We start from the raw sequence: 27,970 nt of genomic DNA on the forward strand, positions 1-27,970 counted from the left end.
TCTTAGGCACCCTAGCTATATATGTTGTAAGACTTTTGCACAGTACTGTATGTATGTGTATTTATGGTGGATATTCATATTGAGCCTGTGAGTATGTTTGCATGCGTAACTAGATGATTCTTACTATGCTTGTGTTTTTTCTTGTATGCCTGTTTTTCTTGTATTTTTTGTATATGATTAGTTTTGTAGTTGTGCATGTCTATGTTTTTATATCCCAATTGTTACGTTATGTATCTTTCCATATAATCCTTTCCTGGATGTGGGGATTGCTAAAAGACCAGTGTATTTTGTTCATTCCCTTGAGAGGGCGGAGCTGAGTTGCCTTCTTTGACCACGGCAGTCACTGCGGTAAAGATCTGCTATTTGTGCTAGAGGCCGGGATTCCAGGATTTAGATATGGTGATGATGGAAGACTGGCAATTTCCATCTAGGTCAGGATGGTGCATCCCTTGGTGGGGAACCTGCAGATGGTGACACTCCCTTGCCCTCTGTCCTTCCTGGGACAGATGGTGCAGGTTTACGAGGTGCTATTGGATTAGGCCGAGCAAGTTAGACCCAAGGGCTCGTATGTGCTGTAGTGTTCTATGTTCTATGTTCTAGGTAGTTGGTAAACACTGCAGCCATTTTGTGTCAGCAGTAGAGGAGATGAATGTTTATAAAGAAGATAGAATTAAAAATGGTACAGCACTAGAACAGGCCCTTCAGCCCTTGACGTTATTAAGTTACTAATCGAATGCCTGAGTAAAACTAATCCCTTCTGCTTACACAGTGTCAATATCTTTCCATTCCCTGCACATTCACATGCCTACCTAAGAGCTTTTTGAATGCCTTTATTGTGTTTGTCTTCACTACTATGCCAGGTGGAGAATTCCAGGCACAGTGAGGGGGTCACTGTGTGAAAAAACTTGTCACGCACATCTCCATCTCATTTCAAATGCGTGGCTTCCGGTATTGGGCACTTCAGCCCTGGAAAGAAAAATGTCTGCTCTACCAATGCCTCTCATAATCTATGAGTGTCCATCAGGTTTCCCCCTCAGCCCCTGCTGCTTCAGAGAGAACAACCCGAGTTTGTCCAAACACTTCTTGTGGTATATTCCTTCTAACCCAAGAGCATCCTGGTAAACCTCCTCTGCACCCTCTCCAAAGCCTCAACATCCTTCCTATAATGGGCTGATCAGAAGTGTAAGTAATGCTCCTGATGTGGCCTAACGAGAGTCCTATAAAGCTGTAATACCTGACTCTTAAACTCAGTTTCTTGAGTAATAAAGGCAAGCATGCCGTTTGCCTTTTTAACACCCTGTGTTGCCCTTTCAGGGAAATATGAACTTGGACCCAGTGATCCCTCTGCTCAGAAAAATAGTGTTTTTCTATTACTGTCTTGTTTTTATCTACCGCTTTATTTAATTGCCTGAGCGGAAGCTAAACAGAGTTTCATTGTATCTATGTATTATGACAATAAAGATTCATTCATCAATACTGTTAAGGGTTATGCCACTAACACTGTACTGCCTCTTTAAATCTGATCTTCTGATGTGCAGCCCTTCATACCTGACCGGATGAAACTCCAACTGCCATTTTGCTGTCCATATTTGCAAATGATCTGTATCCCACTGCCAGTCTTCTACACCATCCACACCACCATCAATCTTCATATCATCTGCAGATTTACTAACCCACACAGCCATGCATTCATCCAGCTCATTTATATGCAGTATATCACAAACAGCAGAAGTTCCAGTACAGACCTCCAGCCAGAATAAGTCCCATTGCCTAAATTCAGCACCCACCTTGACATCCAAAGTTTCCTGACATTGTTTTCCTTCTTACCGGTATCCATCTGTCCTCTACTTGTAAAGTTGGTTCTTTAAACACCCCTCACATGTGAGATATGGACTGGCTGAAAAGAGGCTGTTTGCAATTAACTCTCCCTAGTTCCTGCCTGGGCCTGCTGGTGGTGTAGTGGCATCAGCACTGGACTTCAAGGCCGATGGTCCTGAGTTCAGCAGCAGCATCTGAGCACAAGAAAGGCCTGGCAATCTACTTCCATATCTTGCCATGAAAACCCTCTGGACCCTGTGGTCCATGAGGTCATGAAGAGTCAAACACGGCTGAACAAAAGAAGTTTTTGTCTAATGCTTTCATAATTTTCCCTGCTCTGATTTACTTCTCTTCCACAAGGTCTATGCTTATCTATAGCTATCTCAAAACTTAAAGAGTTCTCACTGTCCTTCCACTTAAAGTTGGCTCACCTGGCCAGACTCATTACCCAACATCAGGTCCACAGCCCCTCCTTTTGCTGGACTATCTACATATTGATTTGAGAAACCTTCCTCAATGTACCCATCCAAACCTCTTGCATTAAGGAAATCTCAGTTTATATTAGGAAAATTGAAGCCACCCACCACCATGACCATTTTGTTTTTACACCTTTCCCAAAACTATCACATATCTATTCTTCAGTATCTGTGGACCTCAGGCTGGGAACCCCTGGTTTAGAAAGATTGATGGGGAGCTAATGAATTAGACGACTTGTTCTGAACAGCAGTGAGCTTTTTTAAGAATCGTTGGAGTATTTCATCACATTCCTGACTTGTGCACTGTAGATGGAGGAGAAGCCTTGGGTGGGAGGAGGTGAGTTTCTTTGTCACAGAATACCAGAGGCAAGTGAGCCTTGTGGGCTGCCCCCAGCACAATCCTCAGACTGTGATGCAAATGAGACATTCACTGTATGTTTCAATATGCATGTGACATTGAAGGTTTATCTTTGTAAGTGCTGTTTAATAACACTGTCAATATGTACTTCCATAACTTTGCTGATTATTGCAATAGAGTAATTGGGCAGGAGGTAGCCAGATGGGATTTTTCCTGCTACTTGTAAATGGGACAAATTTGGGCAATTTTCTCCATTGTCAGCTAGATGTCAATACTGTGACTTTATTGCAACAGCTGGGCTAGAGATGCAGCTAATTCTGGAGCTCAGCTCTACAGTAGCAATACCGTCTGGCCAATGGTGCTTTGTGTGTCCAGTACTCTCGGCCATTTCTTGACATTGCATAAAATGTCATAAGACCATAAGACATAGGAGTAGATTTAGGCCATTTGGCCCATTAAGTCTGCTCCACCATTCCATCATGGCTGATTTAATATCCCTCTCAACCCTATTTTCCTGGACTCTCCCCATAACCATTAATGCCCTTACAAATCAAGAACCTATCAACTCCTGCTTTAAATATACCCAATACTCTGACCTCCATAGTTATCTGTGGCAGTGAATTCCACAGACTGATCACTCTCTGGCTAAAGAATACCCTCCTCAGTTCTGTTCTAAAGGATTGCCCTTGTATTCTGAGGCTGTGCCCTTTGGTCCTAGACTATCCCATAACAGGAAACAGCCTCTACTGTATATAGGCTTTTTCAATATTTGATAGGAATGAATTGAATTAGCTGGAGAATGATATCTGTGATGGCAAGGACAGCAGATGGAAGATGGATCGCCTGTCTGAATATGACTGCAAATGCAGCTTTTCTCAAATAGACGCTAATCCTAGATTAAATGTTCAAATAATAGTGACTTGGCTGTTATTAATATCTAATTAAGTGAATATACTTATTCTTGCACACGACAACCCTCAAGAAGGTGTAAGGACTGTTCCTGTTCCTATTCCTTCTCTTCAGTTCAGACACAGCAAAGTGTTGAGCAAATCCAAGCATTTGGGAAAAGAAAGTAACTTCATAAGTCTTTAAAAAACATAATAATTATTAAAAAAAAAGCATACTCAAAGTAATTAGCGTTGAATGCCATTAAGTGGAGTGTGGAAATAAAATCGTGTTTCCTTTATTCCTGGTCAATGTTTTATCCTTTTTTTGTAGTAACATTTGTTAAATCACAGGTCCAAGCGTCTACCTAACTTACTTTTGAAATTTAACTTTGAGTCTGTTGCTACTGAGTTCTCAGACAGTGACTTTTATATCAGTAAATATCTGATAGAAGATGGTGAATCTCTGGAAATCTCTACCTCACAGGGTTGCGGAGGCAGGATCATTGGGGGTATCTCTTGAGGAGGTAGATCATTTTTATTTTTTTAAAGATTAGAGAATTGAAGGTTTTGAGGTCTTGGCAGAGAGAGGAGATGAGACTTGGAGAAGATGAACTTAGGTATGTTGAATGGCAGGGCAGGCTTGAGGAGCCATGTGACCTACTCCTTTCGCAAACAAGAGAAAATCTGCAGATGCTGGAAATCCAAACAACACATAGAAGATGCTGGAGGGACTCAACAGGCCAGGCATCATCTATGGAAAAGAGTACAGTCAATGTTTCAGGCTGAGACCCTTCAGCAGGACTGGAGAACAAGCGGGGTGGGGGAGGAACACAAGGTGAAAGGTGGAACTGGAAGGGGGAGGGATGAAGGAAAGAGCTGGGAAGTTGATTAGTGAAAGAGATACAGGGCTGGAGATGGGGGAATCCAATCGAAGAGGATAGAAGACCATGGAAGAAAGAAAAGGGGAGAGGAGCACCAGAGAGAGGTGATGGGCAGGCGAGGAGATATGCTGAAAGAGAGAAAAGCAGATGGACAATAGTGAAGGGGGGGCATTACCAGAAGTTCGAGAAATCAATGTTCATGCCATCAGGTTGGAGACTACCCAGACGGAATATAAGGTGTTGTTCCTCCAACCTCAATGTGGCCTCATCACAACAGTGGAGGAGGCCATGGATAGGCATATTGGAATGGGAACTGGAAGTGGAGTTAAAATGGGTGGCCACTGGGGGATCCCACATTTTCTGGCAGACAGAACGTAGGTGCTCAGCGAGGTGGCTTCCAATCTGAATCGAGTACCACACTGGGAGCACTGGACACGGTATATGACCCCAACAGACTCACAGGTGATGTGTCGTCTCATCGGCAAGAACAGTTTGGGTCCCAAAGCTGTATTGAGGATGAGGAGTACTGGCAGGTATAGCATTTATTCTGCTTGCAAGGATAAGTGCCAGGAGGGACACATGAACAAGGGATTCACATAGAGAACGAAGCTTGTGGAAAGCAGAAAGTGGGGGGGGGGGGGGGAGGGAAAGATGTTCTTGGTAGTGGGATCCCGTTGGAGATGGCAGAAGTTACGGAGAATTATGTGCTGGATGTGGAGACTGGTGGGCTGGTGAGTGAGGGTAAGAGGAACTCTATCCCTGAGAGGGTAGCGGGAGGATGGGGTAAGATGTGCTTGAAATAGAAGAGATGTGGCTGAGGGCTGCATTGATGTTGGAGGAAGGGAAACTCCTTTCTTTGAAGAAGGAGGATACCTCCTTCATTCTGGAATGAAAAGCCTCATCCTGAGAACAGATGCGGCAGAGACGGAGGAATTGAGAGAAGGGGATGGTGTTTTTGCAAGTAACAGGGTGGGAGGAGGTATAGTCCAGGTAGCTGTGAGAGTTTATGTGTTTATAATAGACATCAGTAGATTAGCTATCTCCAGAGATAGAGCCAGAAAGATCAAGAAAGGGGAGGGAGGTGTTGGAAATGGACCAGATGAATTTGAGGGCAGGGTGAAAGTCGGAGGCAAAGTGGATGAAATTGTTGAGTTCTACATGGGTGCAGGAAGGAGCACCAATGCAATCATCGATGTAGCGTAGGAAAAGTGGGGGACGGCCACCACTGTAGGCTTGGAACAGAGACTGTTCCATGTGCAACAGTCCCTATGCAACTCCCTTGTCCATTTGTCCCTCCCCAATAATCTCCCTCCTGGCACTTATCCTTGCAAGTGGAACAAGTGCTACACTTATATCTCTACCCTCACTGCCATTCAGGGCCCCAAACAGTCCTTCCAGGTGAGATGACACTTCACCTGTGAGCCTGTTAGGGTTATATACTGTGTCTGGTGCTCCCATTGTAGCCTCTTGTATATCGGTGAGACCCGACATAGATTGGGAGATTGCTTCACCGAGCATCTACACTCCATCCACCAGGAAAAGTGGGAACTCCCAGTGGCCACCCATTTTAATTCCAATTCCTATTCCCATTCCGATATGTCCACCTTTACTGTTGCAATGAGGCCACATTCAGCCTGGAGGAACAACACTTTATATTCCATCTAGGTAGCCTCCAACCTGACAACATGAACATTGATTTCTCGAACTTCCAGTAATGGCTCCCCTCCTTCACCATTCCCCACCACCTTTTCCCCCTCTCACCTTACCTTCCCATCACCTCCCTCTGGTGCTCCTCACCCCTTTTCTTTCTTCCATTTCCTTCTGTCCTCTGCTAATAGATTCCTCCTTCTCCAGCCCTGTATCTTTTTCATCAATAAACTTCTTTATTTCACCCCTCCCCCTCCCATTTTCATCTATCACCTTGTGTTTCTCCCTCCCCCACCCCCAACTTTTAACTCTACTCCTCATCTTATTTTCTCTAGTTCTACTGAAGGGTCTCAGCCCGAAATGTCGACTGTACTATTTTTTCCAATGGACGCTGCCTGGCCTGCTGAGTTCCTCCAGCCTCTTGTGTGTGTGACCTACTCCTGTTCTGAATTTCCCGTACTTTCGCTGGTGCATGTGTATGCACGCATTTGAAATTCAGGAACAAAGGCAAGAGTGGGTTATTCAACCCAACGAGTCCTTCTATTGGACCTTCACTGAGCTGTAATTCCCAGTTCCCTGTTTTAGTTAAATATCTCTCAATATTCTTAGTTTTCAAAGACCTTTCTCATGGCAATGGGGAGTTATTTTCAGATATTTGATGAGGTTTATATTCTACTTATGCTGTTTTTCTCACTGATGAGGCCATGTTGGCTGGTATCTGAACATTTATAAAGCAAAAATAAATTTCAGAGCTGATGCAACCTATCTTTTTCTGAAGTTCCATGGTGTGTAATTTTGTCTCTCTTTTTCCCAGTGACAACTGTGCACCTCAACTTTATGATATTGAGATGTGCATTTACAAACAGGGAAAGCATGACCCTATCTCTTCAATGCCGTTATTTTCAGTTCCCACGCGCACGATTTACCGTTAGGTCAGCCCTGATGGCAAAGTTCTCTGGCTTGATGTCACAGAGATGGAGCTGGTGGGAAAAGTCATTCTCAAAGTGCCTAGCTAGATCTAGGAAGCTAATTGCGATCCCATTAGCTGCCCGCCACAACGCCTTGCTGCTGCTGCCTTGCCAGGAGCGGGCACCCAGCTCTTCCAGGGCAAAAAGGTTGCGATGCCAAGTGTGCCCAGCTGTGAGGTACTCAACGGCATAGAAATGACCGCAGGAGCCCACCATTTTGAGAACATGTTTACTGAGATCCTGCAATAACTGGAAAAATACATATTCCTCCTGCTGTAGGAGAGACCACATGCTGGCTAGCTCTGCCCTTGAGAAAGACCTCCGCCTGGTTTTTAAATGCTTGGTCCACAGCTGTGGTACTGTAACATTCTTCACATCCAGACCCAAAGAGTGTTTGATTTCCAAGGCAGTAAAGACCAGGATGTCAATATCTAGAATGGACCCGTTCTCTTGCTCATCCAGCAGGTAAAAGCTGTCATAGCTTAAAAAGTCTTCTAGTTTGGATTTCAGAATTATAGGCCGCCCATTCCAATCAGCCTGTATAACTTTCTTCCCTTTGTCATAGTACAGACATCGTTTATAAACCATCGTCTGTGTGACACACAAGTCCTCGCACAGATTCCCTGTCAGCAATCCCTGCCGATAGTCACGACACTGTAATAAACGTAGAAATCCACAATCAGTTCTATTGCATTCAATCAACACCAAAATAGAAATGTCAGGTACAGTATATGTAAAGTTAAATTAAACAAAAAAATATGCAGGAAAACTTAACATTATGTTTGAAATATAGAGCAAGCAACAGTTCTGTATGTTATTTGTGGGTTACAAACTCAGCCAGCTCCATCATGAGCATTGTCCTTCCCTGCATCAAGGGCACCTTCAAAAGGCAACGTCCATCATTAAGGAACCCCAGCACCCAGGACATGCTCCCTTCTCATTACTACCATCAGAGAGGGCATACAGGGGCCTCGAAACACACACTCATTGTTTTAATCAGCCAATGCTCTGCAACTTTACAACACCATCTCTTTCAGTTCCATAAGGAAATGAAAGAAATTCATGATTTTATTTACTTCTCTCAAATTAATCCATGCACCAACTGCATGCTCTGGTGTTAAATGACTCAATGGAGGCATGGAAATTTAACACCACACTGATGTTTAAATGTTCACTGTGAACTCACACATAATCTTCCTTCAGGTAAACTTTAGCAATTAAATTCGAGCTTTCATGGAATCTGTGGTGATATTTGTTTCCTATGATGTCCAAGTGATTGCAACTAGTATAATGTTCTAAAGGTCATTCAAAAGATAGTTGCTCATTAATGCAACAATCTAATTAGCCAATCATGTGGCAGCGACTCAATGCAGACATGATCATGTCCAGATCAAAGATCAGAATGGGGAAGAAACATTATCTAAGTAACTTTAACCATGGAATGACTTTTGGTGCCAGGTGGGGTGATTTGAGTATCTCAGAAACTGCTGATCTCCTTGGATTTTCAGACACATCATTCTCTAGAGTTTACACCCACAAAATGCTGGAGGAAATCAGCAGGTCAGGCAGCATCTGAAACTGTCAATGTTTCAGACCGACTCCCTTCTTCAAGACTGAGAAGGAAAGGTGAAGGAGACTAGGTGGAAGGTGATAGGTGGTTGGGGAAGGTCAAGGGCTGGAGAAGAAATAAACTGATAGGAGAGGAAAGTGGACCATAGGAGAAAGGGAAGGAGGTAGGGAGCCAGGAGGAAGAGATAGGCAGCTGAGAATGGGGTAAAATGTCAGAGTGAGGAATAGGGAAGGGGGGGGGAGAAAAGTTTTTTACCAGATGGAGAAATCAATGTTCATTATTATTATTATTATTCGATATTCACTCTAGAGTTTACAGAGAATGGTGTGAACAACATTTCTCTGGGCGTAAACACTTTGGTATTGAAAGAGGTCAGAGGTCTCACTTTGAAGTGAAAGGGCCACCGTAGCAGATGACCACACTCGGTTCCACTCCTGTGCCTAATAAAGTGGCCACTGGGTGTATCTTGGAATGATACAGGAACTTGCTAGATAGCTAGGTAGATAGATACTTTATTGATCCCAAAGGAAATGAGGGCATCACAGTAGCATTACAAGTGCACAGATATAAATATTAGAAGAGAAGTAGAAAGAATAAAAAATAATTTACCACAAAGAGTCTACAGGAGGAGGTCATTGCTTCCCTGGCTATGGAGCCTAATTGCCGAGGGTAAGAATGACCTCATATATCGCTCTTTGGAGCGGAACAGTTGTCTTAGTCTATTACTAAAAATGCTCCTCTGTTCAGCCAAGGTGGCATGCAGAGGGTGAGAAGCATTGTCCAGAATGGCCAGAATTTTCTGTAGGATCCTTTGTTCTACCACTCTGGTTTGACTATTATAATAGAGCCAGCCTTTCCAATCAGTTTATGGAGCCTGTTAGCATCAGCTGGGTTGATGCTATTGCTGAACACACCACCACATAGAAGACTGCACTGGCAACAACAGACTGGTAGAACATGTGAAGGAGAGTCATTAACAGGGATATCATTAAAAGGCTGCTGGACTGGTGTGACTTCCTAAAGATTGGCAATCATTTTCATAAGGAAAAGTTTTCAGCTGGAGAGCTAGACAATGCTATAAAATAAGAGGCATTTTCTTGTTTAATAATTCAGAGTGCATTGTTGTTGTTGGCAATGCTACCATGTATTATCCATCTTACACTGTCTCTGAAACTGAGGAGACAACAGAAATTTAAAGGCATAATACCATGTCATTTTATTATGTTGTATCAATTTCCTCATACTTTTGCATGTAGAATGACTCACTCCCACATACGGCAGACATGAAGGTTGCCAACTCATGAAGAAGTGATAAACTTATTTGGTAAATGGTGTATTGCTCCTTGAATAAATTTCTATATATGATCATTACTACTCTGGGTAATTTACAGAGACAGCAAAAAATGAGTTTAGACGAATCATAAAACAAAGCATACCAGTTCACTTAGAGTCTTCAATTGAAACCCCGGTTTGGTAATGATGCTTAATATCTTTAACAGAATTTCTCAATGGTTTATGTAAAGCAATGGGGATGCTTCTGAATTAACTGGTAAAGCTTCAATTTTTCTGATTCTTTGGAGTAGTCAGCAATAGAAAATCAAGATATTATTTCTCAACCAGTCACCATCTCCCAAAATGAGGAGAAATTTTCTAGCATCTAGACCTGTGCTCTTTCATTTGTCCCCCCACCTCCCACATCTCTCTTCTCCATCATCCCTCAGTTTGTTTCTCAATATATATTTAAACACACTTCTAATAATCTGTAATTAAAGTTGCTTGAATTGTTTCAAAACTTTCTCACGATGTGTACAGCATATCGATGACAATGCTCCTGTTCATCGTCCACCCCTGAATTGATGAGGCAATTATGAGTTAACAATATCAGTATGCCTGAAGTCACTTATGTCAGACTAAGTAAGAATAATGAATTTGCTTCCCTGGAGCATTTCAAAACTGTTCCCGGGTCTTGTCTAAAATTTCAACCCAGATGCAGACACTTTAACCAAATGTGTTCATCACCTACGAGGGTTAATATTGAAATAATTAAATCCAGGCAACAACACTTGATAACTACTGTATATAATAAAGTAATTCCATGATAGCATATTTTATTTATTATGCTGATAGAGGATATTATTTCAGGGAAAGGTTAAAGGTTCAGATTTTGCTTGGCTGTTTTAGTTTAAAGAACTTAAGACCTTCCAGAATTGTATTGTCGTTTGTGAATGTGAACCTTACTAATGAGGCCAGCATTTTCTGAACCAGCTTAACCACTATTACTGAATAGGCAGTAGTGAACTGCCATCTTGAACTGTTTCAGCCTATGCAATGAAAACACTTCCGTTTCTGTTAGATCTGGAATAACAAGATTCCATAAAGATAAAGAATAACAAACTGTTTTCAAATCAGAACAAGATGTCAATTGATGAGAGCTTACAGGCAGTGGAACTCCTACATACCTACTGTCTGTACTTGAAAGTGTCACAAGTCATAGTCATTGGATGCACTAGTGAAAAAACCATAGCAAGTGCTTCTTTTAGAGGGTGAACATCTCAGCCAGCGAGAGGTGACTAAAATGAGCAGATGATTAAAATGGCAAATGGGAAGCTGGTCTCTCTTTCAGCTCCTCCCACTTTCTCCAGACTCAAGGGGTAGCCATGGGCACCAGCTATGCCTGCCATCATGTTGGCTATGTAGAGCAGTCCATGTTCCAAGCCTTCCCCGGTAATGCCCCCCAACTCTTGCTCCTCTGCATTGATGACTGCATTGGTGCCGCTTCATGCACACATGCTGAGCTCCTCAATTTCATCAACTTTGCCTTTAACTTCCACTCTGTCTTTCAACTCAATACCATTTCTGACATCTCCCTCCCCATTCTCAATCTTTCTGGCTCCATCTCTGGAGGCAAACTGCTGATTGACATCTTGTCTAATCCTACTGATACCCATGGTTGTCTTGACTATACCCCTTTGCAGCCTATCTCCTGTAAACATGCTATTCTGTTTTCTCAGTTCCTTCAGCTCTGTTCCCAGGATAGGGCTTTCCTTTCTAGGACATCAGAGATGTCCTCCTTCTTCAAAGAATAGGGTTTCCTATCTTCCACCATTGATGCTGCCCTCTCCCGCACCTCCTCCTTTTCCCAAACATCCACGCTCACCCCAGCCTCTCACTTAACAGAGTTAGAGTTCCTCTTGTACTTACTTGTGACCCCCTGAGCCTCCATGAGCCTTCGGCTTGTGCCAAGATGAGGCCACTCTCAAGGCGAGGAGCAACACCTTATATTCTAACTGTGTAGCTTGCAACCTGATGAAATGAATATTTATTTCTCCTTCCAGTAAAAAAAGTCCCTTCTCCTCCCTTCTTCTTCTATCAGCACTTTGACCTCTTACCTTCTCTCACCTGCATATCACCCTACCCCGCACGGTATCTCCCCCCTTCCCTTTCTCCTGTTGCTCACTCTCCTCTCCTGTCAGATTCCTTCCTTTCATCCCTTTATCTTTCCAACCCTTCTGGCTTCACCTTTGAGCTATCCTTCTTTCCCTCCTCCCACCTTTTCATTCTGGCATCTCCCCCCTTCCTCTACAGTCCAGAAGAAGGGTATCAGCCCATAACACCGACTATTCATTCATCTCTTTAGATGCCGCCTGACCTCCTGAGTTCCTCCAGCATTCTACATGTGTAGCTGGTGAAAAAAAGTTGCTTTGTGATGAGTTATTGAGAAGTTTGCATGCTGCTGGACCTATCACAGCAAGTGGAAAGTGCTCCACAATGCGCCGGAATTGTGCTTTGTTGATGTTCAAAAGGTTTGGGGAGCCAGTCATTGCAAATGCTGAATATCTAATCCCACAGTATTTTTGTGGGTGGGTCTGTTCCCCCAACCCCTCCCAGACAGTCAATATTCAGACAGATTCACTGACAACAGTGCAGTTGTATGTCAAAAGAGGGCGAATAAACGCCCTTTTGATGGTCACGTGCTGGAAATATGTGGTGTGAACATTACTTTTCTTTTACCAGTCCATGCCTCAGTGTTATCAGGTCTTAAAATGTGTGGCCTGGTATCTGATGTACTTCAACAGTACTGAACGCAACCTTGAAGGAATGATGAACGCAGTTATGATCTCTGGCCGAAGAAGGCTGTTGATGGACACCATGGTAATGTAGCCGTTAGTGCAACACTATTAACACTTGAGGTGCTTCTGAATTTGAAGTTCAATGCCAGTGCATCTGCAAGGAGTTTGTATGTTCTCCCCATGGACCGCGTGGGTTTCCTCTGGAAGCTCCTGTTTCCTCTCACTGTCCAAGGATGTTCCAGCTAGGTTAATTGGTCATTGTAACTTGTCCTGTGATTAGGCTAGTGTTAAATAGGTGAGCTGCTGGGCAACACAGCTCATTGTGCCAGAAGAGCCTGTTCAGGGCCTCTGGTCCCTCTCTCAAGTTATCTCCTTGCCCCTCCGTTGCCTCCCTCTTGTGCTTCTCTTAAAACTAACAAAGGATTTCAATCTTATAAAAAGTGTCCAAACTACAAAGAATTTCTAAAACACAATTTCCAAAACACAGGTACAATTCTTATAACTAAAAAGAATGAGTCATCTATCACAGAAATTGTAGACAAAGGAATGGATTCTAGTCACCTTAACTTTCTGTCATTCTTCTTGTCAACCCTTGCCTATTCCTAACAAGCGTGACTGCTCTCTGATATTTGTACTGCCTTTATTCGTTACTTAGTGATATTTTTTCAGAAACCTTTGCTGGGAAATTCATATGGATGGTCTAAAACTTCCCGGAAATGACACCCGAAATGAAAGCCACAAGAGCTGACTCCCTGATCAGCTATTTCATCTGCTAAGTGATTGTATCAGTCTGGTCAGCAAGCTTCCTTGAACTAGAGAAAATAACATAGCCAGGTCCAGTTAACACTACCCTGTTATCTCTTGAGCAGCTAACCCCATGCTGGGCAGGCATCCTGTGCTCTATAGACCATTCTGTTTGTTTACAAAGATGCCCTTTTAACTTCAGACTGATTATTGCTTGCAGGTTATACTAATAACTAAAAACTGACTCTTGTTTGCAGCAGGAAGCTGAACAAGTATTTGTTGGGAGTTTGACTTACTCAAAAGCAACTCCTTGGTTCCTGGAAGAATCAGCTGCTGTGTTAGAAAGCTGAGCTTGTCAAAAAGGTCCCCAGGCCCTGGACAGTGAACATCCATCACAACTGCAGTCTGTGATGTGTAGCTTTTTATTTTGTAAGGTTCACTAATTCAGTTGAGAGAGCAGTAACTGATGAACACTGAATCAATGCAAGGACCGAACACTTAAAAATCATGTATGTCCCCAAGAGAGAGAAAAAAAACTGGAGCGTTTACAAACACAAAAAGAACACAAGACCGTAAGATATAGGAGCAGAATTATGCCATTTGGCCCATCAAGATTGCTCCACCATTCCATCATTTATTAACTCTCACACGCTCATTCTCCTGCCTTTCCCCATTACCTTTAATGCCTTTTACCAATCAAGAAAATATCAACCTTTGCTTTAAATATACCCAATAGCTTGGCCTCCACAGCTGGTGAATTCCACAGATTCACCACCCTCTGGCTAAAGAATTTCCTCTTCATCTCTGTTCTAAAGAACTTTGCCTTAGACAGTTCCAAGCCTGGCTTGAAAAGAGGAGGTTGGGCATGGGGCTAGCAACTCCATCCTGTAAAAATCCAGAGGTATGGAAATGGCAACAGAAGCTCCAAAGACCTCATCCCTGGAAGAGGAAGTATTTTCAAAGATGGGCTAAAGACTGGCTCAGGACAGAGGACTCTGCTGAGCTGCTGTCGGCGGCCCATGCCCTAGGAGAGGTGATGGGTTTAAGTTAGAAAAGAAACTCTGATCTAAAGGAACATCCATGAATCCTAAGGCTGTACACTCTGGTCCTACACTTCCCCACTATAAGAAACATCCTCTCCGCATCCACTCTACCTGAGCCTTTCAATGTCGGATAGATTTCAATGAGATGCCTCCCTCATTCTTCTAAACTCCAGTGACAACAGTCCCTATAAAAGGTCATTTAATTATTTCCAAAATAAATATTATAATAAAGTATCTGTTTCTTATTTTAGAAACCACTCAGTTCTTCCAGGAACACAAGGTGATGCTGAGTACTACTCTCAGGAAGTACTTGGAGCAACTTCATTGGTTTCTATTTTCTTCCTCATTGGCAGGTTTATTGGTGTTTGCTGACTGATGACGGTTGACTTATGTTTTCATATGTGTATCCAGAACTCTCTTTAATTCATTCCTGCTTCTCACGGCTTCCCAGTACCGGCTCCACTGAGATTTACTGCAGCTTAAATACAAAGTAACACCCCATCAACTGCAAACAAGACGTGAACATTTGCCGATTTTCTGAACATGACCCTGGTGTGTATGACCAGCGGGACAAATGGATTCGAAATAAATGTGCATTGCAAATATCTTATGTTTTTGTGACGTCCATTAATATAGACTGCGGTTTCAATAGGGAAAGAACGACGCAATTCTATTTTGATATTTCGCATCGTCGTGCGTGTTAATCAATAACGTAAAACAAAAAGATTATAGTTGAGTAATTTCTGTGGTAAGAAGTGGTAAATGTCTATGTGATTATACTAAGTGGCCAGCCTGATCTCGAGTACAGAATGTATCTGTTAAATGAAGGGAGTGACCGCAATGTCTTTTATTCGACTTACAACGAGCTTTTAAAGTTGCAAACCAGAGGTTCTGTAAATGTACACCATTTCTCAGTGGAAGGAAAAGAGTGACGTAGCAAATGTTTCGAGTAATTTTTATAATCCGATTGCAAGTGGAAGGAAGATTGGTATTTATTTAACGATTTCAATCCTTGAAGAAGCAGGAGTTTTATCGAGTGTTCGTTGCCCGTGTGGCTCCCGTTACTATATTTAGTAGCCGGGTGAACTGCGAATTGACGTTATCGTCGGCTCATCCTGTCCCCCCAGCACAGGTAATTAATCATCCACACTGGTGCGAATCAACTGCCCAGATCGAGCTTCCAGCAGGTTAAAAGCGTGGCCAGAGGATGAAGGCCGTTTATAACAGCGCCGGGTGCGTGGAAAAGTCACGTCTGAAGGCTGACTTCATCTTTGCAATACTTTTAAATCCTCCACACCGCAGGCGGGCAAGCACTAAATAAAATGCAACTTCTTCAAGGTTTGGAAATGTTAATTACATACCAAGCTCTCACTCTCAATGATTCATGCAAGTAACTCGAATAATTTGCTATTTAATTCTCTTTGCTTCCTATGAGAAATGGTGAGCATTTATTTTTACAGGAAATAATATAACTCTTCTCCAGTTAGAAACACCCGATCAACATCTGGTTACAAAGGTCATTTCGCAATTTTGTTTTCTTGTACCCGAAACACAGATTCGGGATCAAACGCAGTAAGTATTTCTAAATGGTTACCAAATTAAACTCGAACTTAATAATCGTAAGAAAGACAGCTTGTTATTTATAAATTATATATATGTATATAAAGTACCTTGAAATAAAGCTTGTCTAAGGAGCAAGTCCTGTCGCTAGAATTCCGGAACCATCACATCAGTCACTAGTGACAAAGCAGCAATATTTCGCACATCTGCACTTAGTATAATTTTGTAAAATTCCTTACCAATCGTCCGAGAATTCTCTTACTTTTCTGGTCGGTGCAATATTCGGCGAAGATATTCTTGTGGATGAAGACTGACATGTTTACAAGAAACCAGCAGGCGATCCATAAGAGGAGGCAGACCAGAGCAGATTTCCTAATGGTCTTCGGTCTCAAGTGCCGACAGCCAACACTCCCGAAAGCTGGCATCGCTTAGGTCACTAATCCGCCTCCGGTCCTGGGAACCGAATAAATAGGAGGATCGAAGCCGAGTCTCCGGTTCCGCTGATTGTCCCGACATCTCTTTGGGAGCGGGTTCAGCCTCCACACAGACTCGCTCTCGAGCCCAGGTCTCGCCTGTGATGCACCAAAATGAAGCAAGAACTAATTCCCCTGGAATGCGAAACCACGCACACAGAAACGTCTGACAGTTCGATCTCTCCCTTCGCTCAGCCAATACTTCTGGTAAAATAATCTCTAACAAGAAGCCAGGTTTATGCCGAAGCCTTTCTTTTTACAGAGGTTCTCAGCTTAAAGTTTAAACCTCGTACTTCCGCATTTCTCCTGCTGTCACTGGCCGAGTGGCACAACCGTGGAGCGGGAACTTTGACTGAAGTGACCCCGGGCTGCCCCTGCGGAATGCTGCTCGCCATTTCAAGTTTATTTTTTTTCAGTTAGGGGACAAAGAGAGAAAAGGGCATGAACTCGATTGATTACAATTGCCAGACAGCGGCGGGGGAACACGTTGCCTGGGAAATAACTGGGCCTGTGCGGAGCTGAATACGATCGCGTGGAGAAGCCGACATCGCAGGGAATACACTGAAGCGGAATCTGTCTGGGGAATCGGGATGTGTTGTGGCGCGGCTGATTTCACTCGGAGGAACACGGCGGCGAATTGGTGCCACGTTACACGCAGTCGAACCCATTGTACCCCCCCCCCCGCAGTCCAACCCATTGTACCCCCCCACAGTCTAACCCATTGTACCCCCCCCGCAGTCCAACCCATTGTACCCCCCCACAGTCTAACCCATTGTACCCCCCCCGCAGTCCAACCCATTGTACCCCCCCACAGTCTAACCCATTGTACCCCCCCGCAGTCCAACCCATTGTACTCCCCCGCAGTCGAACCCATTGTACCCCCCCACAGTCTAACCCATTGTACCCCCCCCACAGACCAACCCATTGTACCCCCCCCCGCAGTCCAACACATTGTACTCCCCCGCAGTCGAACCCATTGTACCCCACCACAGTCTAACCCATTGTACCCCCCCCCACAGACCAACCCATTGTACCCCCCCCCGCAGTCCAACACATTGTACTCCCCCGCAGTCGAACCCATTGTACCCCCCCACAGTCTAACCCATTGTACCCCCCCCACAGACCAACCCATTGTACCCCCCCCGCAGTCCAACCCATTGTACTCCCCCCGCAATCTAACCCATTGTACTCCCCCCGCAGTCTAACCCATTGTACCCCCCCGCAGTCTAACCCATTTTACCCCCCCCGCAGTCGAACCCATTGTACTCCCCCCGCAGTCGAACCCATTGTACCCCCCCCCGCAGTCTAACCCATTGTACTCCCCCCGCAGTCTGACCCATTGTACCCCCGCAGTCTAACCCATTGTACCCCCCCACAGTCTAACCCATTGTACCCCCGCAGTCGAACCCATTGTACCCCCCCGCAGTCCAACCCATTGTACTCCCCCCGCAGTCTAACCCATTGTACCCCCGCAGTCAAACCCATTGTACCCCCCCACAGTCTAACCCATTGTACTCCCCCCGCAGTCTAACCCATTGTACCCCCCCACAGTCTAACCCATTGTACTCCCCCACAGTCTAACCCATTGTACCCCCCCACAGTCCAACCCATTGTACCCCCCCTGCAGTCTAACCCATTGTACTCCCCCACAGTCTAACCCATTGTACCCCCCCGCAGTCGAACCAATTGTACCCCCCCACAGTCTAACCCATTGTACCCCCCCACAGTCGAACCCATTGTACCCCCCCACAGTCGAACCCATTGTACCCCCCACAGTCTAACCCATTGTACCCCCCCGCAGTCGAACCAATCGGACCCCCCCACAGTCTAACCCATTGTACCCCCCCGCAGTCGAACCCATTGTACCCCCCCACAGTCTAACCCATTGTACCCCCCCACAGTCCAACCCATTGTACTCCCCCCGCAGTCTAACCCATTGTACCCCCGCAGTCAAACCCATTGTACCCCCCCGCAGTCTAACCCATTGTACCCCCCCGCAGTCGAACCCATTGTACCCCCCCACAGTCTAACCCATTGTACCCCCCCGCAGTCGAACCCATTGTACCCCCCCCGCAGTCCTACCCATTGTACTCCCCCCACAGTCTAACCCATTGTACCCCCCACAGTCTAACCCATTGTACCCCCCCGCAGTCGAACCCATTGTACCCCCCCACAGTCTAACCCATTGTACCCCCCCGCAGTCTAACCCATTGTACCCCCCCACAGTCGAACCTATTGTACCCCCCCGCAGTCTAACCCATTGTACCCCCCCGCAGTCCAACACATTGTACTCCCCCCCGCAGTCTAACCCATTGTACCCCCCCTGCAGTCGAACCCATTGTACCCCCACAGTCGAACCCATTGTACCCCCGCAGTCTAACCCATTGTACCCCCCCACAGTCATACCCATTGTACCCCCACAGTCGAACCCATTGTACCCCCGCAGTCTAACCCATTGTACCCCCCACAGTCATACCCATTGTACCCCCACAGTCAAACCCATTGTACCCCCCACAGTCTAACCCATTGTACCCCCCACAGTCGAACCCATTGTACCCACACAGCCAAACCCATTGTACCCCCCACAGTCTAACCCATTGTACCCCCCACAGTCGAACCCATTGTACCCCCCGCAGTCTAGTCCATTGTAACCCCCCGCAGTCGAACCCATTGTACCCCCCCGCAGTCTAACCCATTGTACCCCCCCGCAGTCGAACCCATTGTACCCCCCCACAGTCTAACCCATTGTACCCCCCCGCAGTCGAACCCATTGTACCCCCCCACAGTCTAACCCATTGTACTCCCCCACAGTCGAACCCATTGTACCCCCCCACAGTCGAACCCATTGTACCCCCCCCCACAGTCTAACCCATTGTACCCCCCTGCAGTCTAACCCATTGTACCCCCCACAGTCGAACCAATTGTACCCCCCACAGTCTAACCCATTGTACTCCCCCACAGTCTAACCCATTGTACCCCCCACAGTCTAACCCATTGTACTCCCCCACAGTCTAACCCATTGTACCCCCCCGCAGTCGAACCAATTGTACCCCCCCACAGTCTAACCCATTGTACCCCCCCGCAGTCGAACCCATTGTACCCCCCCACAGTCGAACCCATTGTACCCCCCACAGTCTAACCCATTGTACCCCCCCGCAGTCGAACCAATTGTACCCCCCCACAGTCGAACCCATTGCACCCCCCTGCAGTCGAACCCATTGTACCCCCCCACAGTCTAACCCATTGTACCCCCCCACAGTCTAACCCATTGTACCCCCCCGCAGTCGAACCCATTGTACCCCCCCACAGTCTAACCCGTTGTACCCCCCCTGCAGTCGAACCCATTGTACCCCCCCACAGTCTAACCCATTGTACCCCCCCTGCAGTCCAACCCATTGTACTCCCCCCGCAGTCTAACCCATTATAACCCCCCACAGTCTAACCCATTGTACCCCCTCACAGTCTAACCCATTGTACCCCCCTGCAGTCCAACCCATTGTACCCCCCCACAGTCTAACCCATTGTACCCCCCCGCAGACGAACCCATTGTACCCCCCCACAGTCTAACCCATTGTACCCCCCTGCAGTCGAACCCTTTGTACCCCCCCACAGTCTAACCCATTGTACCCCCCCTGCAGTCTAACCCATTGTACCCCCCCACAGTCTAACCCATTGTACCCCCCGCAGTCTAACCCATTGTACCCCCCCCGCAGTCGAACCCATTGTACCCCCACAGTCGAACCCATTGTACCCCCCTTCAGTGCAACCCATTGTACCCCCCCCACAGTCTAACCCATTGTACCCCCACTGCAGTCTAACCCATTGTACCCCCCCGCAGTCGAACCCATTGTACTCCCCCGCAGTCGAACCCATTGTACCCCCCCGCAGTCTAACCCATTGTACCCCCCCACAGTCTAACCCATTGTACCCCCCGCAGTCGAACCCATTGTACCCCCCGCAGTCGAACCCATTGTACCCCCCCACAGTCTAACCCATTGTACCCCCCCACAGTCTAACCCATTGTACCCCCCCGCAGTCTAACCCATTGTACCCCCCCACAGTCGAACCCATTGTACCCCCCCGCAGTCTAACCCATTGTACCCCCCCACAGTCGAACCCATTGTACCCCCCCGCAGTCTAACCCATTGTACCCCCCCGCAGTCCAACACATTGTACTCCCCCCCGCAGTCTAACCCATTGTACCCCCCCTGCAGTTGAACCCATTGTACCCCCACAGTCAAACCCATTGTACCCCCACAGTCGAACCCATTGTACCCCCCCACAGTCATACCCATTGTACCCCCACAGTCGAACCCATTGTACCCCCGCAGTCTAACCCATTGTACCCCCCCACAGTCATACCCATTGTACCCCCCACAGTCAAACCCATTGTACCCCCCCACAGTCTAACCCATTGTACCCCCCACAGTCGAACCCATTGTACCCCCCCGCAGTCTAACCCATTGTACCCCCCCGCAGTCTAACCCATTGTACCCCCCCACAGTCGAACCCATTGTACCCCCCCGCAGTCTAACCCATTGTACCCCCCCGCAGTACAACACATTGTACTCCCCCCCGCAGTCTAACCCATTGTACCCCCCCTGCAGTTGAACCCATTGTACCCCCACAGTCAAACCCATTGTACCCCCACAGTCGAACCCATTGTACCCCCCCACAGTCATACCCATTGTACCCCCACAGTCGTACCCATTGTACCCCCGCAGTCTAACCCATTGTACCCCCCCACAGTCATACCCATTGTACCCCCCACAGTCAAACCCATTGTACCCCCCCACAGTCTAACCCATTGTACCCCCCGCAGTCTAACCCATTGTACCCCCCCCGCAGTCGAACCCATTGTACCCCCACAGTCGAACCCATTGTACCCCCCTTCAGTGCAACCCATTGTACCCCCCCCACAGTCTAACCCATTGTACCCCCACTGCAGTCTAACCCATTGTACCCCCCCGCAGTCGAACCCATTGTACTCCCCCGCAGTCGAACCAATTGTACCCCCCCGCAGTCTAACCCATTGTACCCCCCCACAGTCTAACCCATTGTACCCCCCCGCAGTCTAACCCATTGTACCCCCCCACAGTCGAACCCATTGTACCCCCCCGCAGTCTAACCCATTGTACCCCCCCACAGTCGAACCCATTGTACCCCCCCGCAGTCTAACCCATTGTACCCCCCCGCAGTCCAACACATTGTACTCCCCCCCGCAGTCTAACCCATTGTACCCCCCCTGCAGTTGAACCCATTGTACCCCCACAGTCAAACCCATTGTACCCCCACAGTCGAACCCATTGTACCCCCCCACAGTCATACCCATTGTACCCCCACAGTCGAACCCATTGTACCCCCGCAGTCTAACCCATTGTACCCCCCCACAGTCATACACATTGTACCCCCCACAGTCAAACCCATTGTACCCCCCCACAGTCTAACCCATTGTACCCCCCACAGTCGAACCCATTGTACCCCCACAGCCAAACCCATTGTACCCCCCACAGTCTAACCCATTGTACCCCCCACAGTCGAACCCATTGTACCCCCCGCAGTCTAGTCCATTGTAACCCCCCACAGTCGAACCCATTGTACCCCCACAGCCAAACGCATTGTACCCCCCACAGTCTAACCCATTGTACCCCCCACAGTCGAACCCATTGTACCCCCCGCAGTCTAGTCCATTGTAACCCCCCGCAGTCGAACCCATTGTACCCCCACAGCCAAACCCATTGTACCCCCCACAGTCTAACCCATTGTACCCCCCACAGTCGAACCCATTGTACCCCCCGCAGTCTAGTCCATTGTAACCCCCCGCAGTCTAACCCATTGTACCCCCACAGTCGAACCCATTGTACCCCCCCACAGTCTAACCCATTGTATCCCCCCTGCAGTCCAACCCATTGTACCCCCCCGCAGTCTAACCCATTGTACCCCCCACAGTCTAACCCATTGTACCCCCCCACAGTCTAACCCATTGTATCCCCCCTGCAGTCCAACCCATTGTACCCCCCCGCAGTCTAACCCATTGTACCCCCCACAGTCGAACCCATTGTACCCCCCGCAGTCTAGTCCATTGTAACCCCCCGCAGTCTAACCCATTGTACCCCCCCGCAGTCGAACCCATTGAACCCCCCCGCAGTCTAACCCATTGTACCCCCCACAGTCTAACCCATTGTACCCCCCCGCAGTCTAACCCATTGTACCCCCCACAGTCTAACCCATTGTACCCCCCCACAGTCTAACCCATTGTACCCCCCCGCAGTCGAACCCATTGTACCCCCCCACAGTCTAACCCATTGTACCCCCCCACAGTCGAACCCATTGTACCCCCCCGCAGTCTAACCCATTGTACCCCCCACAGTCTAACCCATTGTACCCCCCCGCAGTCTAACCCATTGTACCCCCCCGCAGTCTAACCCATTGTACCCCCCCACAGTCGAACCCATTGTACCCCCCCGCAGTCTAACCCATTGTACCCCCCCGCAGTCCAACACATTGTACTCCCCCCCGCAGTCTAACCCATTGTACCCCCCCTGCAGTTGAACCCATTGTACCCCCGCAGTCTAACCCATTGTACCCCCCCACAGTCATACCCATTGTACCCCCACAGTCAAACCCATTGTACCCCCCCACAGTCTAACCCATTGTACCCCCCACAGTCGAACCCATTGTACCCCCACAGCCAAACGCATTGTACCCCCCACAGCCAAACCCATTGTACCCCCCACAGTCTAACCCATTGTACCCCCCACAGTCGAACCCATTGTACCCCCCGCAGTCTAACCCATTGTACCCCCCACAGTCTAACCCATTGTACCCCCCCGCAGTCTAACCCATTGTACCCCCCCGCAGTCTAACCCATTGTACCCCCCCACAGTCGAACCCATTGTACCCCCCCTCAGTCTAACCCATTGTACCCCCCCACAGTCCAACACATTGTACTCCCCCCCGCAGTCTAACCCATTGTACCCCCCCTGCAGTTGAACCCATTGTACCCCCACAGTCGAACCCATTGTACCCCCACAGTCGAACCCATTGTACCCCCCCACAGTCATACCCATTGTACCCCCACAGTCGAACCCATTGTACCCCCGCAGTCTAACCCATTGTACCCCCCCACAGTCTAACCCATTGTACCCCCCACAGTCGAACCCATTGTACCCCCACAGCCAAACACATTGTACCCCCCACAGTCTAACCCATTGTACCCCCCACAGTCGAACCCATTGTACCCCCCCGCAGTCTAACCCATTGTACCCCCCCACAGTCGAACCCATTGTACCCCCCCGCAGTCTAACCCATTGTACCCCCCCGCAGTCCAACACATTGTACTCCCCCCCGCAGTCTAACCCATTGTACCCCCCCTGCAGTTGAACCCATTGTACCCCCGCAGTCTAACCCATTGTACCCCCCCACAGTCATACCCATTGTACCCCCACAGTCAAACCCATTGTACCCCCCCACAGTCTAACCCATTGTACCCCCCACAGTCGAACCCATTGTACCCCCACAGCCAAACGCATTGTACCCCCCACAGTCTAACCCATTGTACCCCCCACAGTCGAACCCATTGTACCCCCCGCAGTCTAGTCCATTGTAACCCCCCGCAGTCGAACCCATTGTACCCCCACAGCCAAACCCATTGTACCCCCCACAGTCTAACCCATTGTACCCCCCACAGTCGAACCCATTGTACCCCCCGCAGTCTAGTCCATTGTAACCCCCCGCAGTCGAACCCATTGTACCCCCCCGCAGTCTAACCCATTGTACCCCCCCGCAGTCTAACCCATTGTACCCCCCCACAGTCGAACCCATTGTACCCCCCCGCAGTCTAACCCATTGTACCCCCCCGCAGTCCAACACATTGTACTCCCCCCCGCAGTCTAACCCATTGTACCCCCCCTGCAGTCGAACCCATTGTACCCCCCCACAGTCTAACCCATTGTACCCCCCCACAGTCGAACCCATTGTACCCCCCCGCAGTCTAACCCATTGTACCCCCCACAGTCTAACCCATTGTACCCCCCCGCAGTCTAACCCATTGTACCCCCCCGCAGTCTAACCCATTGTACCCCCCCACAGTCGAACCCATTGTACCCCCCCGCAGTCTAACCCATTGTACCCCCCCGCAGTCCAACACATTGTACTCCCCCCCGCAGTCTAACCCATTGTACCCCCCCTGCAGTTGAACCCATTGTACCCCCGCAGTCTAACCCATTGTACCCCCCCACAGTCATACCCATTGTACCCCCACAGTCAAACCCATTGTACCCCCCCACAGTCTAACCCATTGTACCCCCCACAGTCGAACCCATTGTACCCCCACAGCCAAACGCATTGTACCCCCCACAGCCAAACCCATTGTACCCCCCACAGTCTAACCCATTGTACCCCCCACAGTCGAACCCATTGTACCCCCCGCAGTCTAACCCATTGTACCCCCCACAGTCTAACCCATTGTACCCCCCCGCAGTCTAACCCATTGTACCCCCCCGCAGTCTAACCCATTGTACCCCCCCACAGTCGAACCCATTGTACCCCCCCTCAGTCTAACCCATTGTACCCCCCCACAGTCCAACACATTGTACTCCCCCCCGCAGTCTAACCCATTGTACCCCCCCTGCAGTTGAACCCATTGTACCCCCACAGTCGAACCCATTGTACCCCCACAGTCGAACCCATTGTACCCCCCCACAGTCATACCCATTGTACCCCCACAGTCGAACCCATTGTACCCCCGCAGTCTAACCCATTGTACCCCCCCACAGTCTAACCCATTGTACCCCCCACAGTCGAACCCATTGTACCCCCACAGCCAAACACATTGTACCCCCCACAGTCTAACCCATTGTACCCCCCACAGTCGAACCCATTGTACCCCCCCGCAGTCTAACCCATTGTACCCCCCCACAGTCGAACCCATTGTACCCCCCCGCAGTCTAACCCATTGTACCCCCCCGCAGTCCAACACATTGTACTCCCCCCCGCAGTCTAACCCATTGTACCCCCCCTGCAGTTGAACCCATTGTACCCCCGCAGTCTAACCCATTGTACCCCCCCACAGTCATACCCATTGTACCCCCACAGTCAAACCCATTGTACCCCCCCACAGTCTAACCCATTGTACCCCCCACAGTCGAACCCATTGTACCCCCACAGCCAAACGCATTGTACCCCCCACAGTCTAACCCATTGTACCCCCCACAGTCGAACCCATTGTACCCCCCGCAGTCTAGTCCATTGTAACCCCCCGCAGTCGAACCCATTGTACCCCCACAGCCAAACCCATTGTACCCCCCACAGTCTAACCCATTGTACCCCCCACAGTCGAACCCATTGTACCCCCCGCAGTCTAGTCCATTGTAACCCCCCGCAGTCGAACCCATTGTACCCCCCCGCAGTCTAACCCATTGTACCCCCCCGCAGTCTAACCCATTGTACCCCCCCACAGTCGAACCCATTGTACCCCCCCGCAGTCTAACCCATTGTACCCCCCCGCAGTCCAACACATTGTACTCCCCCCCGCAGTCTAACCCATTGTACCCCCCCTGCAGTTGAACCCATTGTACCCCCACAGTCGAACCCATTGTACCCCCACAGTCGAACCCATTGTACCCCCCCACAGTCATACCCATTGTACCCCCACAGTCGAACCCATTGTACCCCCGCAGTCTAACCCATTGTACCCCCCCACAGTCATACCCATTGTACCCCCACAGTCAAACCCATTGTACCCCCCCACAGTCTAACCCATTGTACCCCCCACAGTCGAACCCATTGTACCCCCACAGCCAAACGCATTGTACCCCCCACAGTCTAACCCATTGTACCCCCCACAGTCGAACCCATTGTACCCCCCGCAGTCTAGTCCATTGTAACCCCCCGCAGTCGAACCCATTGTACCCCCACAGCCAAACCCATTGTACCCCCCACAGTCTAACCCATTGTACCCCCCACAGTCGAACCCATTGTACCCCCCCACAGTCTAACCCATTGTACCCCCCCACAGTCGAACCCATTGTACCCCCCCGCAGTCTAACCCATTGTACCCCCCACAGTCGAACCCATTGTACCCCCCCGCAGTCTAACCCATTGTACCCCCCCCGCAGTCCAACACATTGTACTCCCCCCCGCAGTCTAACCCATTGTACCCCCCCTGCAGTCGAACCCATTGTACCCCCACAGTCGAACCCATTGTACCTCCGCAGTCTAACCCATTGTACCCCCACAGTCATACCCATTGTACCCCCACAGTCAAACCCAGTACCCCCCCACAGTCTAACCCATTGTACCCCCCACAGTCGAACCCATTGTACCCCCACAGCCAAACCCATTGTACCCCCCACAGTCTAACCCATTGTACCCCCCACAGTCGAACCCATTGTACCCCCCGCAGTCTAGTCCATTGTAACCCCCCGCAGTCGAACCCATTGTACCCCCACAGCCAAACCCATTGTACCCCCCACAGTCTAACCCATTGTACCCCCCACAGTCGAACCCATTGTACCCCCCGCAGTCTAGTCCATTGTAACCCCCCGCAGTCGAACCCATTGTACCCCCCCGCAGTCTAACCCATTGTACCCCCCACAGTCTAACCCATTGTACCCCCCCGCAGTCGAACCCATTGTACCCCCCCGCAGTCGAACCCATTGTACCCCCCCACAGTCGAACCCATTGTACCCCCCCGCAGTCGAACCCATTGTACCCCCCACAGTCTAACCCATTGTACCCCCCCGCAGTCGAACCCATTGTACCCCCCACAGTCGAACCCATTGTACCCCCCGCAGTCTAGTCCATTGTAACCCCCCGCAGTCGAACCCATTGTACCCCCCGCAGTCTAACCCATTGTACCCCCCACAGTCGAACCCATTGTACCCCCCACAGTCTAACCCATTGTACCCCCACACAGTCGAACCCATTGTACCCCCACAGCCAAACCCATTGTACCCCCCACAGTCTAACCCATTGTACCCCCCACAGTCGAACCCATTGTACCCCCCACAGTCGAACCCATTGTACCCCCCGCAGTCTAGTCCATTGTACCCCCCACAGCCAAACCCATTGTACCCCCCACAGTCTAACCCATTGTACCCCCCACAGTCTAACCCATTGTACCCCCCACAGTCGAACCCATTGTACCCCCCGCAGTCTAGTCCATTGTAACCCCCCGCAGTCGAACCCATTGTACCCCCCCCGCAGTCGAACCCATTGTACCCCCCGCAGTCTAGTCCATTGTAACCCCCCGCAGTCGAACCCATTGTACCCCCCCCGCAGTCGAACCCATTGTACCCCCCACAGTCTAACCCATTGTACCCCCCCGCAGTCTAACCCATTGTACTCCCCCGCAGTCGAACCCATTGTACCCCCCCCGCAGTCGAACCCATTGAACCCCCCCACAGTCTAACCCATTGTACTCCCCCCGCAGTCGAACCCATTGTACCCCCCCACAGTTCCTACAAGTTCGCC

General features: G+C 48.9%; 1 protein-coding gene and 1 long non-coding RNA gene across 7 annotated transcripts in view; one reads left to right on the forward strand and one right to left on the reverse strand.

Moving 5' to 3' along the window:
- dipk1c (divergent protein kinase domain 1C) overlaps nucleotides 1-27,970 on the reverse strand; it is a 91,804-nt gene that overhangs the window by 22,648 nt on the left and 41,186 nt on the right. For 2 of the 5 annotated variants that reach the window (XM_059971382.1, XM_059971388.1), the window contains 2 exons: nucleotides 16,262-16,594; nucleotides 6,994-7,689 (listed from right to left, as the gene is read on the reverse strand). In XM_059971382.1, the coding sequence (XP_059827365.1) occupies nucleotides 6,994-7,689; nucleotides 16,262-16,447 (882 nt within the window). In that variant the 5' untranslated portion in view covers nucleotides 16,448-16,594. Of the gene's footprint in view, nucleotides 1-6,993; nucleotides 7,690-16,261; nucleotides 17,169-27,970 lie in introns of those variants that run through there. The other 3 variants (XM_059971377.1, XM_059971374.1, XM_059971372.1) reach the window with 3 other exon arrangements.
- The window catches only part of LOC132395078 (uncharacterized), a 112,953-nt gene continuing 92,678 nt past the window's right edge, over nucleotides 7,696-27,970 (forward strand). For both annotated transcript variants that reach the window (XR_009512528.1, XR_009512524.1), the window contains exon 1: nucleotides 7,696-15,800. This is a non-coding gene — a long non-coding RNA (uncharacterized LOC132395078). The remainder of the gene's footprint in view (nucleotides 15,801-27,970) is intronic.

Source organism: Hypanus sabinus, chromosome 1 (genome assembly GCF_030144855.1).
Source record: "Hypanus sabinus isolate sHypSab1 chromosome 1, sHypSab1.hap1, whole genome shotgun sequence".
Taxonomy (NCBI): domain Eukaryota; kingdom Metazoa; phylum Chordata; class Chondrichthyes; order Myliobatiformes; family Dasyatidae; genus Hypanus; species Hypanus sabinus.